The sequence below is a fragment of the Corvus kubaryi genome, unplaced genomic scaffold (genome assembly GCF_017639235.1).
Source record: "Corvus kubaryi isolate FWS band 111438036 unplaced genomic scaffold, C.kubaryi_AGA036_p1.0 37334, whole genome shotgun sequence".
Lineage (NCBI taxonomy): Eukaryota > Metazoa > Chordata > Aves > Passeriformes > Corvidae > Corvus > Corvus kubaryi.
Window position 1 is genome coordinate 20769121 of NW_024581108.1, and position 21518 is coordinate 20790638.

General features: G+C 45.3%; 1 protein-coding gene across 3 annotated transcripts in view; it reads right to left on the reverse strand.

Annotated features, from left to right (window-relative positions):
• Window positions 1–634: 634 nt before the first annotated feature.
• LRP8 (LDL receptor related protein 8) overlaps window positions 635–21518 on the reverse strand; it is a 172756-nt gene continuing 151872 nt past the window's right edge. For 2 of the 3 annotated variants that reach the window (XM_042030727.1, XM_042030730.1), the window contains 14 exons: window positions 16906–17028; window positions 16434–16556; window positions 13485–13604; window positions 13230–13355; window positions 12344–12515; window positions 9729–9956; window positions 9050–9168; window positions 7500–7639; window positions 6182–6323; window positions 5606–5758; window positions 4851–5051; window positions 2919–2987; window positions 2508–2680; window positions 635–1622 (listed from right to left, as the gene is read on the reverse strand). In XM_042030727.1, coding sequence (XP_041886661.1) covers window positions 1584–1622; window positions 2508–2680; window positions 2919–2987; window positions 4851–5051; window positions 5606–5758; window positions 6182–6323; window positions 7500–7639; window positions 9050–9168; window positions 9729–9956; window positions 12344–12515; window positions 13230–13355; window positions 13485–13604; window positions 16434–16556; window positions 16906–17028 — 1928 coding nt within the window. In that variant the 3' untranslated portion in view covers window positions 635–1583. The remainder of the gene's footprint in view (window positions 1623–2507; window positions 2681–2918; window positions 2988–4850; window positions 5052–5605; window positions 5759–6181; window positions 6324–7499; window positions 7640–9049; window positions 9169–9728; window positions 9957–12343; window positions 12516–13229; window positions 13356–13484; window positions 13605–16433; window positions 16557–16905; window positions 17029–21518) is intronic. The other variant, XM_042030728.1, reaches the window with a different exon arrangement.

The following is a 21518-nucleotide window of genomic DNA, read 5'->3' on the forward strand; positions in this document are numbered from 1 at the left end:
TTAGTCAAGAATCAGCTTCCCGCTCACATTACACTGTAAATTTATTCTAAAAGAAAGGAAAACAAAAGGAAAAAAACCCCAAACCTACTCAGGCTGAGTTTCTTCTACTCAAGCACAAAAGCTTGGACTGACATAAAAACAGGGGAAGATTTCTCTAGGATTTGGTACAGTTCAGGGAGGTACTAGTCCGTTATGCAGTAGGAGGTAAGTGTATTCTCTTCCCACAGAATTCCCAGGAAATCCCATAGAATGAGATAAGAAAAACCAGGTGTTTCTTCTGCCAGGTGCAGGATGACCCAGCCAAAGACACTGGTAAGGCTGGGAGTTTTTAACCTGCTCTGGCCGCTCTGCCTAGTGCTCTGTGCTCTGGGAGACGTGCCATGGGGCATCTTGTTCCACGGGCCAGACTTTGGAAGGGAATTGCTGCCCTTCAAAGAGTTCTTTGTGTGCCCACAGCAGCTCCTAAAATGGGTTTTTTTAATCAGTATGAGCAGGGGACAAGGGCAAGGAGGGAAGGAAGTGACTTTTATGTTATTCTCCTGATGAACCACAGAGAGCGCTCACTTGGGAGTGTGGAAACACATGGCTAAATCTTTGTTTCTGTTAATTCTGAACTGATTTGAGAGGTGCAAGATTGCCAGTGTGGAAAAGCATTTAGATTTACATTTAGAAACAAACAAGCAAAAACCAAATCAGATTTGTACCAAGCTGTAAAAAAGCAACAATACAACACAAAAACCCTAGGTGCTGTAGGAGTTTCTCCTGACTGAAATGCTGTAGGCAATAGCTCTCCAGTTAAATGCACTGCATGGATTCTTCATGGATAGACTGGAAAATGTAAAAGCAGCCCTTAAGAGCCAGGATGGAAATCAGAAGCTGTTTTTTATGGAGTGCTTCACTGGTCAGCTATCTTACACTACAGCTCTTTCTTACATAGTGTCTTTAGATTTCACAGCAAACTTCTCAAACATCCTGTAAAAATTCAATTATCCCTAATTTTCATAAATGTAGGCTAGTAGTTTTAAAATATATGTATATATTTTTATATATATGTATATATTTATATGTCTATATATCTATCTTGTCCAGATAGATATATACACAGATAATCTATGCACAGCAAGCCAAACATACAAAAAATAAATACTCTCACCCCTCTACTATATTTACAGAACAGATCTTATAATCCAGATTTTGTTAATAAATATTTCTAAACTGCCTGTACAGAATTTATTTTACTTATGTTGATGGATAGCCACAAAGCATATTCAACATATTTACAAAATATCTATAAATATAGTCTTAAAATAAAGCAATAGCTACTGAACCTTCAGCCTGGCTGGTTATGTACATTGAGTTAGTAGCTCAGCTGTTGCTTATTCACTATCACAAATGGGTAGTGCAACAAGTTAAAATGTGTATAAAAGATTATACATACAAAACTCTCACATCCTTTGGATGTTTGCAGTTCATTATAACTTTGTGGTTACCCTTCTGCAACATAAATAACGATCAAAAAGAAGAAGCAGGTTCTGTGATCCAAAGCAGATTTGTTCTGTGTTCAGTTGATTGGAGCAGCATCCTCATGGCAACCCATCATCTTCTAAGCTTAATGCTACACGCTGGGGAGGGAAAAAACACACTTTTGTGAACTCTGATACTGGTGCTAATTTGTATTTCTTGTTAAAACTCTCATGGCTGTCCCTACTGAATTGGTGACAAGTCTATTCTAGATAGCGATTTTTTTCTCCCCAAACGAGGTCACTTGCTCAGGTGTTACTAAAGAGGTGCTGGAAAATTTCCTGCCCTTGTATACTGGGTAAGGCTCCTTGTAAGGGATGGCACTTTCTCCAGTGGGGTCTTGTGTGGGACCTTTAGATGATATAGGACATTATCTGCCCACCTGCCTACCCAGAGGAGCTGTATTGCCTTCACTCATAACTCTGGATCTTCCTGCTCTCTTCTGAAAATACAATGCAGTTATACCTGCCAATGCTCCTCTCCCCAGGGATGCTGCTCTGAGGGAGGATCCTTTTCCTTAACTTCTTACAGAACCTCACTCACTTCTCCTTGTGAGGAATGTGACTTTTCTTTAGACTGTTACTATGAGAAAATATTCTCCCCGATTTGTAGAGAAACTCAATTTATCCTTACGATAGTTTAGACACTTGGTAGCAGCCTAAGCAGAGATATAGTGGAATCCAGTAGAGGATGAGTAATCACCTGTCCCATACTGAGGTTGCTCTTGAGGGAGCTTTACATTTGTCAGATTGGTACCTTGATTAGGACAATTACTCTTCCTTTGAACAGAGTATCTGATACAGAGCATTGTATTGTAAGATAACTGCATGGGCTGCATGGATGTTTATGCTTCTGCCTAATCAATGATACTAAAGAAGTTCTGGTTTTTGTCATTATGTGGCAAATAAGCAACACTAATCCAAATTCTGTATTGGAACTCTCAACAGAATTAATCTTCTCCATCAGCCATCTCCTCAGGTACTTACTGCTGGGTACACGTGTCCAATTTGGGCAGTTCGTCCAATATGGATTTCATCTTCATCTTCCTCTTCTGTTGTCTTCCTATAAACTGGATTATCAAAATTCATGCTTTTAGTATTCTTCCGTTTCCAGTTTCTCCAGATGAGGTATCCCCCCATGCACAGCAAGCCAATGACCACTGAGGAGAGGGGAAAGAAAGGGCTGTTAGGAAGGCATGGATCTGCTGGGATGTTCCCATGTTGGCAGCCATCCTCATAACATTTTCTCAAAGCTGGGCTACTTTTCCCCAATCCAACAGTTCCTCTTTCCCACCACACCTCTGAAAACTAGAAAAGTGTATTTACTGTGGTAAATGCACTCTTTTGGTATTGCACTTTGGTGTGATCTCCTTCAAAGGTTAAATCCAATCTGCTTACCCACAGGAATGACAATTCCAATCACAGCTGCTGTCACAGTTGAACCGAAGCCTTCATCATCATTTGCATCTGTAATTACAGAAGTGTTCTGATCATTTAACTCACTTTCTGGTTTTAAAGAATGTTTTCTGTTACTACCCATGTTGTTCTGCCCATAAGAAAGCTTTTGCAATTAAAGAATTTACAAAAAGTTTCATAATAAAATTATTCAGGATATGCTGAGCAGTGCACACAGATCTGGGCTGAGCTGAGCTCCTTCTCCTGAGGAATGAGGTCCCTGCAGTGCCGCTGCCTCGCAGGGGGACAGGGGCACCCCAGAGCTCGTGCCCAGTGAAGGGACACACTGGGTACAGGGCTGTCAGAGAAGCTCTGACCAGAAATGGGTGACTGTTGCAAGCACAAAAAAAGGAGGCCAGTTTTAAAAACATGACATTTAATGGAAATGCCATGCACGGCTCAGGGCATGGTGAATAGCGCTCTTAAAAATCCACAGCAGAACACTTTCTAGTACTAACACAATTAATGATTTATTGAGCTGTCAGAAAAAGAATGTAGTTCAAAGCCATCTGCACAAATTCTCTGTTTAATTTTTTCCTTTTTTATTATTTACAGCTAAGGAATTAGTGAACACATCTATCCCTCATTGCTGCAGCCTGCCTCAGCATACAAGAATGGTTCCAAAATTCAATAGTGTACTTATAAGAGAAAAGAAGCAATTACAGGAAAATATAATTAAAAAAAATTCAATATACCTTTCAAGTTCTATACTTTAAAATGTTTGCTCTGAGATCTTATATAGGGGATCAGTATAGAAAACTTACTCTTGCTAAAATATCAGGAGTTGAGATAGGAGGAACTAACTACTTTTTCTTTTGATACACCAATTCATGCAACTTTTAAATACCTCCTTGTAGCAGGCTGTTGCATTACATAGTTGTTTACTTAATAACAAGCCAGACTGTTTCCAAAGTGGACAATAAAAGCACCTTACTTTTATGGCTTATTAAAAAGGTAATTACTGCATTTGAAAGAAACTTGCAGAAAGAGAACTGAATGCATTTTAGCCATTGGACTGTGCTTTCCCCACGTAGCGCAGAGTGCACTGCAGCACTGTTCTGCAGACAGAGGTGGTGTATTGCTGCTTTCCAGATGTAATGGAAACAGTGAAACATTTGGGGAAAAGAAACATTTTACTGTTTTTAAACATACATGTCTGTTTGAGGTCCTGCAGAGCAAAATCTTCTCTCTGGACTAGAATTTTTTTTTTTTTTTTGAACAGCAGTTCAGCCTTTCTGCTTTGCCTTGGCAGCAGGACCTGGAGGGATTGCCTGTTAGCTCTGAGATGCAGGCTGGTGTTCCATTGAGGAGAGCCTATTAGTGCTCTCCACTGGGATGCTTTTCTGATAAATAATGCAAAACTTCAAACCTGTGTCATGATGAGGCCACATTAACATGCCAAGCACGGCCACACAAAACAGAGGCAGCTTGTCTTGGGCTGTAGTGATTCCACGTGTCCAGCAGCACTAAAGCTGCACAGGGGGAATTTTTCACCCAGAACTTGTGCTGGATCACATAAATAATTAAACAATTAAAATAGGTGAAGCACCTGCAGAATCATCCATTCTACTGCCTGCAGCACTGAAGCTGGGATGAGCCAGTACTGGGCACAAGGCAAGGGCTGATGTGAACTCTCAGGGCCATTCATGTGCCTTGGATAAAAGTTCATATAAGTTCCTTAACATGCCAAGTGACTGGAATGACAGCGGCCATCATAATCCAGGTGCCTGCAGAGAGACGGGCTGATGTCTCCTGCTGTGCACCAGGATGTGCCTGCACCTGACCCCTCTGGAACTCAGACATTAGGTCAGGTGTCCCACCAGTGCATGAGGAGTTGTGACACAGAAGGAGGAAAGAGGAATCTCATTCTCTTACAGTGCTGTGATAAATTGCTGTTTCCAGTGGTCATCTCAGAATCTATCAGGATGGATGTGGTGGAAGGTAAATGAAGACTTGGGGTGGTGATTGTAGCTTCTGGTACAGCTTTGGGAACAACTTCAGTGGTGTCATTGGCACTGCCAGGTACAGCAGTGATGGTCGTGGTGCCGGCAGTGGTTGTGGAAACCACTACAGGAGCTGCAGTAGTTGAAAGATGTGAAAACCAAGAGCAACAAGGAAATTTGGTTAAAGCAAGTACACAAAGCAAATCACAAATGGTGACATATATCTGGGAAGGACTGTTTAATGAAGAGAAGCAGAAACCAAATTCCAATTCTATTTCCCAGGTAGTCAAACTATTGATAGTTCTCTGCCTAAAGCTACAGAAATGACTTCCTGAAGTCAAGCTTGATTTATTAATACTAACAAAAAAAAGCACTCTGTATTGAAGGTAGCTAAGAAGTTCACAAACTTGTGGTTTTTTTCAGAACTTCAGAAGATTGTGAATTTGTACCAAGAATTAGTGCTGGGCCCTAGTCCTTTCCCCCCCCCCCTTCCTGCTGTATCTTTTCCTGATTAAGTGTTCCAAAATAAGCAAGCTTTCAGCAAAGGACACCACAGTGCTGCTTTGCTCAGAGGGCAGCAAGGAGTGGAATACAGAAGCCGGTGTTTGTGTTTTCACCATCAGGAAATATGTTCACTGTAAATATGGTTTTGCTGGAATAGTGAAATGGAGATGTGACTGTATTTACCTTTGTAGCATTTTTTCATGTCAGGACCCAGCCACATATTGTCAGGACAGGCACAGGTGTACTTGGGGGAATGGGGAGAGATCTGAGGTGCAGGAAGACACAAGTAGTCACAGCCTCCATTTGGCTGGGAGCTGAGCTCACAGGAGTCTGGAGCTGTTCAAAGATGGAAGAAAAGACAAGGTTTTTTTCTAATTATTTATTTCTTGCCCTTGGCAAAGAAATATCAGATCCTCTGAAAATTATCAGGCTGCCTATGCGTCTTTACAGTTTGTATGGTGGAGTGGAACCTTACACAGTACTATAAAAACTTCCCAAATACATAATGAATGGGAAGCAACACAGTGACAAGAGTAACTCACTGGTATCAAAGATGCTAATTAAACAGCTATTAGCAAATTGCAGGTTCTTCAATAAATGCTGCTGCTGAATTAATTATGCAGGAACTTCAAACATTAGGCATTGATTTCCCATTATTACCTGTGCTTTCTCTCTCATCAAGAACCATCAGGGAGCATTTCATTTGCCAGCTCAAATAAACCTGATTCAGGGCCATGACATCCTGAGGACACCTCTTACCTTTGGGCTGCTTTAATTCATGAAACACCACGATGTCATGAGGGTTATTGAGATTCTCTGCCAGAATGGAGATGTCCAAGCCATTGAGCCTGTTTGCACTGAAGATCGCTTCATTCTCCAGGTCAGTCCAGAACACTCTGTCCTGCAGGGAATGCATAGATTCCTGACCTGGCCTGCTCAAATCCTGCTCGAGTTGGAGTAAACTCCAGCAGTCACAAAGTTAGTGCCCTGTGTTCCTACGTTGGGGCACCTTCGGTTCATGCTACTGCTGTCTGCAGCTTTTTTCTTTCTATTTTGGACAATGTTCAAAAGCCCAGCTCTCCTACAAGTTTACAAAGTGCTGTGTAATTTTGAGTAGCTCTGAGACTGAGGTGAGGGAGGAGAAATTTGGTAAGGTACAGACAAACTGCATCCATGTTGTTTCTGAACTGCTTTTTCTTTGTAAGCTGGGATAGATCAAAGGGCCATACTCCATAGAAGAAACATTTGTTACCTTGCTGATTTTTTCCTCCTTTCCCAAGATAAGACCTGCATTAAACAGGTATCTATGAAGAGGCCAGTGCCTAGAGCACACCTGGAAGCTGAGCACCTTTTTTTTTTTTTTTTTTTTTTATTACTATCTTTTGCATGGCATACTATGGTTGAAGATACAAAATTACTGGTGAAAGAGGTACCCTGGAATTGCAATTACCAAACAGTATTTAATTGCTTGGTCATCTGTGTGTGCTGCTGCCTGCTAAACCCATGTGTATTGCCATAAGGAAAGCCACACTGCTGGACAACCAAGGGCAGCTTAGCAAAAGCAAAAGGGTTGTCTGTTATTCTACCCAGCTATTCAGACCACAGAGGGGAAATAATCTAAGAGATCCTTCCAAATGCTGCTGCTGGGGATAGCACTAAAGAGCAACAATGACTTGGAGAAACCCATGCCCAAAGTTAGATGCCCAGATATTACCCACTTCACGTAGGAGGAATAAGGGATTTAAGGATAAGGATTTTCCCGAGCCAAAAGCCAACTGGACCTTTCTCTGCTTTACCTGACCTACAGAGAGTGCCAAAGTTGAAGCCTTTGTTCCCCGGATCATTTAATACACTGATGCTGCAGTTAGGTAAAAGCATGACATAACACTTTGCTCTTGATTAAGGGCTTTAAAAACCAGTTTCCCTGCTGAAGCCACACCAGGTTTATCGGTTTCTATAGCAGCGACCGCCCTCACTGAGCTCTCTGGGCTGTGCAAAAGGCAGAGCTTTTAATCAAGAACAACTCTGGGACCTCTTACAGGCTCCAGTCTGTTCTGCATCCATTTTCCACTCTTACCTCAAACACTGCCAAGCCAAAAGGATGGCTCAGATCATCCACAGAGGAGATCAGAACTTTTCTGTTGCTGCCATTGAAATCAATGCAGGACAGTGAATGCAATTTGGAGTCTACCCAGTAGAGACGCTGATTCAGCAAATCTGGAAAGTAAAACACAATGAAGCAAAATGACACACAGCTCCTGCAACTCTTTTGCTCTTGCCCAGCATGTTTTTCCTGCTGGCAGCATGACTAATCTCTTTATTATTGGGCTTCTCTTTTTTTTTTAACACTAGTTCTGATTTTGAATCAGTGCCCAGATATGCTGGGATAAGACCCTATAAATAAGATTAAAAAGGAGGAACATTCTGCTGTGTGTGTGTGGGGGGAATGCCTGACTGACAGCCTTGTACAATGAGGTTCTTTTGTTACCAGGAGCAGCAGGGCAGCAGTAGTTTGGGCTTCCCAGATTCCCTCCATCAGTGCCTGGGTGAGAAGCTTCATCCCTCCCAAAGTTGTTCAGGCATTGGCCTCTTGCTGGAAAACAACTACTGAGATTCCAATGAAACAGCTCTCTAAAGGAGCTGTGAGATTCACATGTTTTCAGTGAAAAAGAATCCTGGGCCCAGAAACCCTTCTTGTGCTGCAGGCTGGGGGAATCTGCTGGTGGAGACAGTCCTACCACAGCCAGCCAGGTTTGGAGAGGGTGCAGATAAGGGTGGGAGGAAAGGATCCAATGTTATTTGGAATGCTAAGCACTGCATTTCTCTTTCTGGAGCAAATTCACTCATTTTGGATGGGATTCACTGAACAGAATGCAAGTGGATGAGAGCCAAGAAACAAGTTATATAATTAAACAAGTCATTAATTAATTTCTTAATTACTAAATGAGAACATTATTTATTCACAGCAGTAGCACTTCCTCCTACATCCTTGGCACAGCCAGAATTTTCAAAGCCAAGCGGAGAACCTCACATCTGCATGGTGTTAAACACACACAGCTCCAGAGCAGGATGTTCCCTGCTGCTCCATGAAACCTCCTTTCCACTCTGCTGCTTGATGTGGCTGTGAGAACCACCACAGCCCTCTGGTGGGTTCCATTTGCCCTGAGCAGCTGGGTAGGCAGGGAATGGTGACAGAGAATGGGTTCTGAAGGCCCTGTCCCTTTCTCTGATATACTGTGCATCATTCATCTGTCCAGTGCAGGATCCTGACACTGCTCCTGAGACAGCCCGAAGTACAGAGACACTTAACACCAAGGATTCTGATGCTTTCTGGACTTCCAAAGGGTTGTCACAGCTCTGCATCCTCCCCCAAAATTTCCCTTTCCCTTAAGGCACAATGACAAACAACTCAAGGCTCCTGCAGTATGAGGTTCTGACTGCAGCAAGACTTCCTGTTTGTGCTACTGAAACAAAAGAACTCATGTTTGCGAGCAGTACTGACAGACCAGTTTAGGATTTGTGTGTGCAGGTGCCTTTGCATATTTACCATTTTGTTTTCCTATTTAACCATAAAACCAGCTTTCCTTCAGCCCCCATGGGTGCTGTAGCTCTGACCTGGGCACTTACCAAGTGTGATGCCGTTTGGCCACTCGATGTTGTCTGTGACCAGCACCTGCCGCCCCACGCCGTTCAGACCGGCCTTCTCGATCTTGGCTTTGTCTCCCCAGTCAGACCAATACATGAACCTGAGAGAGGCAGAGGTAAGAAAACACTGACCTGGACTCTGGTTAAGAAACCTGCACTGCTGATTGCAGTAGGAGGTGCACTAAGGTTCTCTCCTTATTACAGCAAAGCTCTCAGCCACTTCAGTTAATTCTGCTGGTGGAGCTGCATGCAGTTCTCCCACTGGGTAATCTGCCACAAAACTGGCACCAGAATGCAGAATCTCACCCCAGTTAACTAACCCCTGCAAACTCTCCTGCTGTGTCTGTTAGGTACCTAGCATTCACTCATCCAAATAGCCCAAACACAAGTCAGACAGACTTCATTTCCCAGGACAGCCTCTGTGCCGGGAGCAGCTCAGGCCCATTGAACACATGACCTGGCTATGAATTTCAGAACTGTTTTTAACAACAGGGACCTTGCCAAGGGTTAGTTGAAGCATCTCCACAGTTCCACTGCAGGGTATATCTTAAAGGGCATCTGAAGTCTTGGTGAGATGAAAACTACCCCAAGTTTGTCAGAGGGGCAAAAAGTCGACCGGAATGTCTGTTGGCAAAGGGGTGTTCGTGGTGTTCACACCTACCTCTGTGTGGGATCCACAGCGATGGCTCTGGGCTCACTGAGGTCACTGTTGAAAAGTGTCCTCCTCCTGCTTCCATCTGCAGTGGCCACTGAGATGGTCTTGTTTCCAGAGTCTGTCCAGTAGATGTTCTTATGGACCCAGTCAATGGCCAGTCCCTCAGGGGAGTTGAGCTGGCTGTCGATCAGGATCACCTGCTCGGCTGTGTCGCTCGCTTTGTCAATGTAGGCGCTGCAGGGACAGGGGGTCACAGGGCTCACACACAGCTCCCAGAGGCTGGGCCCCGTGGGCAGCGTGGCTGCCACAGGAACCCTTATGGTGCTCCTGCAACCTTCTGCTTTCTCCTGCTGCTGTATGGCAGCAGCAGCATTTCCACAGTAGGGAACTGTCCTTTCATTGTTCTGTTTCCTGCTATAACTGCACAATTCAGGAAAACATTTGACTTCAGGCATGTTAACTTCAACAGCATTGATTTGTGGGATTTATGGACATTAAAAATATAATCTTCAGGGCTCTGCTGAACAGAGTTGAGCTTAGCATGCAATAAATGTACTTAAATGTACTGCAGAATTAGGAGCTGTGTAGCTAATTATGATTCATCAAAGGAATTCATGAAGCTGCATTAATTTGGCAAGTGATTTCACTAGATATAAAGAATATGTTCACTAAATATTAGTGGCAGCCTCAAAATCTTTCAAAACAATAATGAAAGGCAGCAGACTCCACATGGACGTTTCATAAATAACTGAAATGTTGCTCCTACAACCACACAGGCTGATTCTGCTCTCAATATCAATTCTGCTGAGTGAGCTGAAATCCAATTATTCTGAGTTTGCATGAGTGTTTGTAGAAGCTTAGTCTGGCTCTTAGAATAACTCAGTACATCTTAAAACAGTTATAAAACAGCAGGAAGTTTCTCCCCCCTGCCCCAAACATTTGAAATCGTAAGGTGCTTCACATCCTCTGTTCATTGCCCATCCTGCCTTTGCTCATGGAATGAGCTCATGGAATTCTATGGGAGCTGAGCTCTCCAGTATCAGATTAGAACCTTGGAACTGAAGTGTCTAAACCCAGGAATTCCTGACAGTTTTACAGTCTGCAGTCAGGGCTGGAATGGCCATGCAGAGTCAGCGAGGATGACCAGCATGCTGCTGCATCTTCCCTACAAGAATGGTTTTGGTTTGTCTCTGACCCAGCACTGAAGGAATGGTACATCAGGGCTCTCTGGGAGTCCAGCAGTGCTCCCAAGATTACAGTATTCCAGCTCTAAGTGCACAGCTCCAGGCCAGTTAATCCCTTGCCGGTGGGACAATTGTGTTCCATAACATATGTTCCATAGGTACATAAATTCCCATCTGTGCCTGCACAGGACAGAAAGCCAAGAGGCTCCAGCAGCTTCCACAATGGAAGGGCTCAAGTATAGGTGACATTTCAATTCTCCCAGTAACTAAATATTGTAAAAGATCTTCTGACACCCCAAAGGGGACATCACCTCAACAGGACAGGATCTAGAAAGGCAAGTGAGGTGAGCATTATGAAAGATGGCATCTCTTGCCAGCAATTACCTCCTGTACTACTGTGTTCACCTTGCTATAGCCTGTTGACCACAGACTGCTTGTTCCCAGGGACTCCCAGCATCCCAGGACATTTGCTGTTGGAGAGCTGCAGGAGCGCTGCAGGAGCAGTGTCTTGGATAATTCTCTGTGTACGAACTCAGCCCTTGCCCAGTGAGAGACCCGGTGAAAGCTGACAGCTTTCTTCTGAACCATCCCCCCACTTTCAGAGCCCCACAGGCCCCTCAGGGTACCTGCCCAGCTACTGGTGGTCAATACCCAGCACAGTCTGGGCAGATATCCCTGCCAGTGGTGCAGGAGCTACCAGAGCCTGCAGAAACCCTGGCCTGGCTCCCATGTGCTGATACCAATCAGCCCATGCCTGATCATTAGCTAAAATCCAGAGCAAACCACTGCAGAAGCTGCAATAGCTGTGCAAATCAGAATATACACGGGGGATTTTCAGCACATAAATTAAATGCTTCTTTGGCTAAGCACACTCACAAGCCCCAGCACATAATAACTGTGATGGATGCCATAAAAACAGCTGAAGGAGGAGTGAGAATGAGTTACAGAACATGCACTGTGGTCAGCTGCTCTGAATTTAAATCCAGTCTACCAGAGACTACAGTGGGCAGCAGATTGTGTTTGTATTGCTGCCTCCTTGCTCCCACCATTTGCCTCCTTTGTGCATCCAGATGCCAGGTCCTTTGTGGCTTCCCATATAACACTCACAGTGCAGAAGCAGCCTCGGCCCTGCTTTGCAGTATCCATGGTTCAGTAAACAAGAGCCTACATTTAACTGCAGGAGTGCAGCAGGATCTGGCATTGATGAAAAGTCACTCTGTATTATCAAGGAGATAACTGCATGAGCCCCTGATGTCTTTATCAATTCCTAAAAATGATTACCAAGTCTGGGCCACAACAGGTAATCCCTGTCAAGGCAGAAAAGCCCTCAGGTGCCCTGTACCCTGCACTGTTCTCTGGAATGCTTTAGGGGGTACAGATGGAATGCAGCTTTGGGAAGGGACCAACACACACGTCCTTCTCTTGCCCCTTCCTTACCTGTAGATTTTTCGGTAGAACAAATCACACCAATATATTCTGTTTGTTGACACCTCCACATCCAACGCCACCACGTTCTTCAGCATGGGAATGATGCGGGAGTAGTCCCTTTTCACCAGGTCTATCTTACGGACCTCATGGCGATTGGTGAAGATCAGGTATGGGCTCTTGCCTACCACAGAAAATCAGCACATTTGTCACTTCAGCAGCTGTCCCAAGGGCTGGATTCAACTTCCATTTCTTGAACAACAGTGGAGCTATCAGTCACTGATAGCTGTGCTTGTACAGAAGCTTTACACCACACTGGAAGCAAGTGGAAACTTGCTCCAGAGGCAGGGCTGTCACATGCAGGCACCTCTGTGGTCCCTGGACACATGCTGCTTCTTGGACTGCCTGTTCTGCTAAGGCACAAGCAAAACTCCCGGGAATGTACTCATCTTCAATTTCCCATTTCAGTGCAAAATCCTGGGTCAGATTTTGGTGACTTACAGCTGGGAGGGTGGAGGGGTGTCAAAGCTACCCTGTTTTAATCGGGATGTTTTCTTTCTTTCAATACTACTACCACTAAATGTTTTTGCTGCACTGTTTTCAATAACACCTGTCAAGAGACTTTCTTTTCTAGTTTCAGCTTCAAACAGCCAAGCAGTGACTGCAATCTTGCTCTGTACACTGTTAAAATATTCTGATCTGCATGATCAGTAGTTCTTGCCTAGAGACGCATCTGCTATCGCTGCAGCAGCTCTGTGCTGCTCGCAGTGAAATGTCTTTGCTTGCTTTGCGTGTTTCCTTTTGTTTCCGTTCCCCTGCCTCAGCCCTGTGAGTGTGTTTTCTTATCGGAGCGTGCTGTAGAGCAAGCAGAGTTTTAGTGCCTGTGGCGTTGTCTTACCTACAGCTTTGCAGTTCTTGGACAGGGTGTCCATCTCGTATCCTTCGTAGCACTCACATTTGTAGTCTCCCTTGTAATTAATGCAGATCTGGCTACAAGCGTCTGGATTCTCACATTCATCTATGTCTGAAAGGAGTGTTTGAAACCCATCAATAACTTGAAATCAAACCATCTGTGATGGAGCAATGCTCAAGTGAATATAATCACGTCTCTCTATGGTGAAACACAAGGGACTGCTGTTTGCATGTCAATTACCTCCACACGTTTTTTTATCCAGAAGCTTGTATCCAGGCGGGCATTCGCACTCGTAACCGATCTTCAAGTCTTTGCATATGTGTGAGCAGCCACCGTTGTTCATCGAGCATTCATTAACACCTGCAGGGGATACACAGATCACCTATGACAAACAGGGGCTTCTAGCTGTGAGATTGAATAAAATGAAGAGATTTCCTCAGAAATTTTCCTATTTCTATCAGTTTTGGTACTGGCCCTATAGAGCACAAGTGCCTTAACAGATAAGAAGCCTCCACTGCATCACTTTCTTGCTCTTTATTATTCCAAACCAACTCTGTGGGATCATTTGGACTCAAAGCTAGTGGCTGAATGAATGGGGAGCCCTGGGGATACAGCGTATGTGAGTCTCTGCATCTCATCCCATCAGAGAGCTGCTGCTTTGAGCTGTTCTGCCACATGTGAGAAACTTCCAAGGGACTGGAGGGCTCTCTCCAGGATACTCCTTCTTCCCCATGCGCTGGTTCATGTTGACTTTTCTGAACAGTCTCTCTGCACTTTAATAATTCATGCTGGGGGACTCTCATCTCCCAGGGGCCAGCTGTTTTGAAATACTGTACTATTTTCCCATCTAGCTTCAAGGAATGATCTATGTGAAAAATTCCAGAAAACACCGAAGTGCAGTCTGTCAGAGATACTCCATTAGCACTGAGATACAGTCCTCCCACAAACACGTCCCCCACAACAGTCTTTGCTGGCAGCCCCCAGTGAGCAATTTATGAAGCAACAGCCCCCATCCTCTCCTGGGGCCTTTTCTAATCCAAGGCCACCTCTCTGATCCTGCTCTCAAGTGCAGAAAGGAAGAACAGAATAAATGGATCCTTGTAAGTAGAACTGAATGAGAGGTTGGGGAAAGCTGGTTTCCTGTCAGAAAAAACCATTTCTTCTTGTTGTAATTGACTTACAAAAGGTAAAGAGAAAGTTCTCTCCTTAAGGAAGACTGCTGAACAGGAGCTGTGGGATTTCAGGCATAGTGGACTCACCAGAACAAGGAAAACAGATTTGCTCCAATCTATAATGCAATTTAAAGGCAAATTTTTCATTTATCTTTTACTTCTTGCTTCCTTGCACACTGCAGGTGAGCAGCACAGCAGAGCCATTAAACCGTTGCTCTTGGAAGAAAATGGAAACAACCACAACCCAATTAAGTCAGTAAGACTGGGAAAATACCATGCCAGAAGGAATCCATCTCAGCTCTGGGATGCTTTCACCTTCCTAGCAGGTACATATAGAGATAGCAATACGTAATTAATAGAGCAAGCAGGCTCCGAGAAGGTGTCCACAGCCCCACTGTGTATTGTCACTGTTCAGTGACATTTATGGACAGAAATCTCCTATTCCTACACTTGCATGGGTCTGTAGCAAATGACTTCTAAACATGCACAACTGCTCTCTGCAAAATACTACAAAGGCTGTTTTGATTAACAAGCAAACTCTCACTAAGATGATTCCCATGGTTTCAGGGGTGCTTTGTGGAATGGATTTAGGGGCTATAAATCAAGTGCTGGTTCACTTGCTGCACTTCTCAAGAAGAGCTGAGGAGGAGCCAGGCAGGAGGAGCCTGGGCAGCTGCTGCTCTTCACCCAAACTTCAGCAGTATATTCCCTGCCTGACTAAAATAGCCAAGTGTTATCCTGCCTTCTGCAGTGCTTTTTTTGGGGACTCTCAGAGGGCACTGCAGAGTTTAGCCAGGCTAGACAGACACACTGAGCTGGTGAGTGTGTCCTGCATCTCTGCCTCCTGTGGAGATAACCTGTGTGAAGGCATTACAGTCACAGCAACCCCCAGCACTGCGCCCTTCAAGAAACACCTTCCCCTAGGGGCTCTTCTCTGCTTCCCAACTCAGACAACACCTCATTGCCAGCCCAGGGCTGCACCAGTCATGGCACCACAACCACTGGGTTGAGCACCAGCCCCGATGTGCTGTGCCACTGCCCAGTCTCCTATGACAAACCAGGCCGCCAGCTTTGTTGGGAGACCTCCACGGACAGACAACTGCAACACCCACTCAGAGAAACAGGGAGATGTAGATTAGTGGAAAAAAGCAAGGGCACACTGGAAGCATGAGGTAAGAGCATCCTCACTAGGCATGCAAAACACTTTCTTGTCTAAAACAGGGAGAGACTGATGGTTCTTCCTGAACAGGAGTTATTTAAGGGGCAGCCACTGAGCTCCATGATGTCATGGGAAGAGATGCCTGTTGGAGACATCTCTGCACTGGGGATTGTGTAATTGAGTAATGCTGCAGATCGGGGCTGGTGCCCACAATGTCTGGTGGGAAAGGCAAGAAAGGGCTGCCCTATGGAGAGGGGCACAGTTCTGTGGCCTGGGCTCTGTTCCCCTGGCTCTGTCAGCCCTGACTCTCCTGGCATTCCCACAGCCCAGAGCTGGCAGGACGCTGCAGAGAGCAGCCTGCTGTCGATGCTGGGGGAAGCAGCAACAACATGTACAACCCAGAAACCGCTGAAGTCATCTCTCAGGGGTTGCTGCCACTCTACATGTTTTCACCTTCAAAGCCTGTTCCCAATGCTATACTTTTATGGTGTTATCATCACCTTAGAATTCAAAGATAACTTAGGCAATGAGGCTAAATAAACTGGTCTGTGCTGTGGAGGACACTAGTATTTGGGGAGAGGGGGAATTCCTCATTCCTAGTCCTGTGCTCAGTTCATACATCCCTCCAAGAATAAAAACTGAGCGGAGAAGGGCACAGTTCAAACTTACAGATGATCAGATTAAGCTACTAATTATATTCATATGAAGGGTGATGAGAGAATAAAGGCAAGGAAAGAGGAGCAGAGTGAGAAATAGCATTAGCAGCTACATGTGGTTACACTCAAAGCTGTGAGCACCAGATGGAGGAGAGGGGAAGCAGTTACAACAGGAGCAACACGTAGAAGGCAAGTACTGTACCACATTCTTTCAGAGGCTCGTCAGACCAGTCCCTGCAGTCTCTATGTGAATCGCACACTTTGCCTCCGTCAATGCACTCTCCACTCTTACACTGAAACTTGCTGGGACTTTCACATGCTGACTCTGTCATGTTGGGCAAGAGAGGAAAGCAACTAAGTTAGATGAGGCTCATGACAACAAACAGGCTGACATAAGGCTCAGGAGGGCATCATTAGCAGAAATGGAATAGGATTAAGCAAATGAACATTGAGCCTGAACATCATGCAAAGAACTTTTCAAGTCATGCAGTCTGCCTGGTCGGCACAATCATCTCTCCCAAGCAATCCCACTGCCAGAATGGCTTAAAACTGTAAAAGAAGCAGCTTGGCATGGCCCAGAGGAGCAGCACAGGCCTCTTCCCTTTCCAGAGGCCACGCAGCCCTGGCAGATTTACCCCACAGAGCATGAGGAGCAAAGAGCCATCTGTACCTACCTTGGACACAGCCGGCCTCGTCACTGTTGTCAGGACAGTCGTGCACCTTGTCACACTGCTTTGCTCCATGGATACAGGTCCCATCACCACACTGGAATTCATCTGGCTGGCAGGTCACCAGAGCTTTAAGACAACACATTCAAGCATCAGCCACACAGAACTCAGTCGTTTGTGTGGTACCTTTTAGCCATGTCCCTCTGACACTGCCGGGGTTGCACCCTCTGTCAGCAAATGTCAGAGTATTGGCTGCTTCCACCAAAGCAACAGAGGCAGCAGCTGCCTCAGCCACTGTTCTCCTGTGCCCCTCTGCTATCCTACATCACCCTCTACATCCTTGGGAAAACAGCATCAAAGCCCATATGAGCACACCCTGTCAAAACAGACTCAGTTCCAGCAGTGAAGCTTCTCTGGTGAGACAGAACAAAGCAAGCAGGCAGCAAAACTCCCAGCAGTGGAGCAGCTCTGGGGGCTGCAGTCTGTGTGAGGCCAGACTGCTTTCCAGCTGGGAGTGTACAGTGACGCTGGGTAGGCAAAGGCAACTGCTCCTCAGTTCTCCTTCCTTCACAAAAAATTACATTTAAGATACATTTCAAAACATGTTCAGGCTAAGGCCTGGGCAAGAGACCTGTAGTGACTGCCAAAGCCAGTGTGGTCACAGTAGGGATGAAGGCAGCAACAAGACACGATCATCAGGTTACTGAATGCCCATGAGCCAACAGCCCACTGGAAGGCAGAAGAGCTCCACTGCATGGTGTTGTGTTGTTTCTTGGCGTTTCCAGCCCTAAACACCTCCACAATATCTGCCCAGGTTTCAAGCCTGAACTTCGTTTGTCCAGGTCAGATCATAATGGACTCAAACCAGATCTGATGAAACAGCAAAGCTGGGGAAAAATATAAACCAGACACCTGCACTGACGATACTAAAAGCAGTCGTATTTCCCTCCCCAAGTTACAATAAATGAGAGACCTCCCTTGCTGGGACCAGCCCTGTGCCGACACAGGGTACAAGGCAGCCTGTAGTTCACTGGCAAACAGGCTCCTCGTTCCTGGGACATGTTTTGCAGCTTCCTTCTGAGGGGCCGATTGGATGTATTCTTAAAATCCTATTAAGGCAGCGCACCCTGGAGAGCTCCTGATTCCAGCCTTTCCATCATGTGATTGTGTCCTGGTGAGGTCTGACAGAAAATCACTGCTTCCGAGTAGTGAGGGGAGGCCAGCACTGGTGTTACTACATGGGAGGTGAGAGCTGTCTGCAGACTTCCCTGGACAATTTGACAAACTGGTTCTAATACAAAAATGACTACTTTCAGATAACCCAGGAAGAGCTGCAGACATGAAGTGAGCTAGCATCAATACCATGAAGTATCAGTTACACAAAGACTCCACATTATTGGTGATTGCATCCCGATGGATGCAGGATCCAAGTTCATGACTGTTTCACTGGACTTAGTTCTAGTGCATCTTCAGCCAGCAAAAGGCACCAGAGACAGGAAAAGCCACAACTGCAGGGCTGGTGGGGGAAGGGAGAAATCCTGTCATTAGAAATACACAGTATTCACATGAGGAAAGTTTGGAAATAGCACTGCTCCTTGGAGAGGAAAGCCATATGCACTATATTAATAAAAAGCTGCAAAGTAACAAAAAAACCTTAAGCAATAAGCACAGTTATGGGACCAGCTGTGCTGCCACGTTTCAGCTAATAAACCCAGGCACAGGAATGGGAAACCTCAGTGGGACATCTGGGACAGCAGCTCCAAACTAAGCATGTGGGATCTGCTGCTCTACCAAATGGAGAAAAATGAAGGAGGTAAAGAAACAAAGCTGTGGTCTGGGAGAGTCACAGACCACAGGTCTGGAAGTGGCACTGAGAACTCCTACAGGGAGGCAGAGTCACTTCTGCTTAGACTGTTCCTGGCATGTACAACCACCTGCCTGTGGAAGCCCTGATCATGGAGACACCACCTTCCTCCCCAGGAAACCCTGACTTCTGCCAAGCTAAACCTTGGCCACTGCAAGGCTTTTCCTGTTGTCTCACTGAAAAGTCCTTTGCCACAATTATTTCTTGTCTTCACCCCTAACTTGAAAACCAGTTTGCTTCACCATTTCTGTAGCAACTTCTATGTGTGGAGGTAGGATAGGATGGTCCTCCATTTCTGACTATAAATATTAACCCCTCACAAAAGTGTAACGTAATTAAAGCCAATGGGGGTTTTGTCTTTTCTAGAGCAGAAACAGGTCTCCAGTTCATCAAGTAAATCTGCATGACAACAGCTACAGATTTGGAAGTCAGCTGTTATAAAACATACAATTGTCCTCAATTGTAATCTTCAAAGCTCTTCTAAAAAGCATAGCTAAATGCTAAGAACAGAAAGATTTCTAGTCCTAAAATGAATTAAAATTAAGGAGAATTTTGTAGGAATTGCAAAGACAATGTTGCACAAGTACCACAAGGCTGAGAGAAAAATGACAGCACAATTCTTAGCTCAGTTGCTACAGAGACTGGAAAACACAGATGTGGGGCTGTACAGCTCCACTGCACAAGGCTTTGCTTCAAGAAGAGAAAGAAGTTTGGAGACCAGGCTGGGTTTCCTGGCTCATTTCTCACTCCACCAGAGCTGTGGAAGTTCAGACCTTTGAGCAACAGCCTCTGAAGCTCTTAACAGACATCTAGAAAAGGCAGATACAATAATGGCTCTTACAGATCACAAAAGCATTAAAATGCATGTATGACATTTCTATTTTTTGCTGCATTTTTCAGGAGAATTCCATGTTATCTTTGAGACACTAACCCATCTCAGCCCCACTGGCAGAGTTGACAGCAGCTTCCCATTAAGGCCATTCCCAAGGCAAAGCCATAACCCAAGAAGAGGGAAGAGCTGTGCTGTTTATTTGCACAAGATGTTCAGAAAATCGCTGTGGTAATTTGGAAGGTTTGAATCTGTGAAATCTCAGTAGTTTTACAGCCATCTCCTCTGCAAATCAAATACAAAACAAATTACCAAAGCCCTGCTAAATTAACAGGTGCCCTCAAAGAGACACACTTCCCATTTACAAATCCTGGGCACAAAGCTGCATCGCTCAAACTCAGCAGATATATTCCAGATTCCAGATCTGAGCCTTAGTTTCTGCTGGTTTCTGGTTTTTTTTCCCTTCCTCCCCAAAAAAGAAAATCCCAACATTTGGAAAAAGCATCAATCCATTTTATAGATGGGGAGACAGAGGCAGGAAAGTGTGAGGTCAGGTCTCAAGAGGTCTGTTTCTTGCTGTCAGTTGTTAGCATTATTTATTCTCCCTCCTGGATGCCCTAATGCAACTTGCAAAGGACATTTTAAAATATAACCATTCCAGATTTGGAGACTAATAAATCTAACCTAATGTTAATTTATAAATATACATATATACATATTTGAATATATATGCTATGGAAAAAACCCCAGCCACCCAATGTTCTCACACAGCTTTCCTGAAATGACTCATTCCCTCCTATTTATTTGCTGTCTTGCTGCCAAAACCTGTTCACCAATTGTCACCCTTCATTTCTGCTCTACTCATTTAGCAATCCAAAATGTTTATAACAAATGACAGATGATGGCCTCATAACTTTTTTTTAAAAGCATTAGCTCCCATCCCTCTGTTTATACTGCACAAACCCCATATGATCCCCATTGCAAGAGAAGATGTAGCGGGATCTGCAGCTTTAATGAAGTCCAGCTGAGGGGCCCATGTGCCATCCCTGTTGCTAAGGGGACAGAGCAGCGTCACACACCTGTGACTCCCTGCATGCCACATGATACTGATCTCAAACAGAGAATTTCTGGAGAGGAAAAGAATCATAAAGGTTCCTAAATTCTTCAGTCCAGCAGATGGGCAGTGACACTGAGCTTCCAGAGCTCCCAAATGTCCCTTTCTTACTGCAGGTAGGGGCACCTCAGCAACAGCTGCATTTAGGATGGGGAAGCAACGTTAATTTTGGCTCTGACCCAGTGAACGCATCGGCTACACGAGCACTCAGTGCTGCAAGGCCTCTCGCGGTTGCTACCTCAACCATGCACTGCGAATGGCCGTGGGCTCACACACCACTGTGGCACTGGGGTGCAAGCAGAACCAGGCACTCTGTGCAGAGCAGCACTGGGGTAGCTAAAACGTTGGGCTTTGAATCTCCCTGTTCCCCAGTCCATAGGACTGAAGGCAGCAGAACCAGCTCACATGCTTGTTTCTCCCGGGTAGATAAACCACATTGTGCTGGACTGAGACTTTATGGGAAGAGACCCTCGTGTGCTAAACCTCCACTACTCAGAACTGTCTCGTCACTTCTGCCACATTTCCCCCTTTCTCCACTGGTTGTCAGCACCGTGCTGTGCTGCAGCGGTATCCAGCTGCGTCCTCTGCCCTGGGAGCTGCCTCTGGTGCCTGTGGAAGTGCTGCTGGCTGAGGCTGCTCTGCAGCTCAGGGAGGCTGGTGGAGCCGTGCTCCTTTCAGGCCTCATGGCTCGGCACTTTGAGCTCAGCTGGACACAGCTGGTGCCCATCAGACCAAGGAAAGAAGCTGGGGAACAGTGGGCCCTCTGCAGGAAGGTACATGGGCACAGTCCCACTCCTCTAACCCAGCAGAAT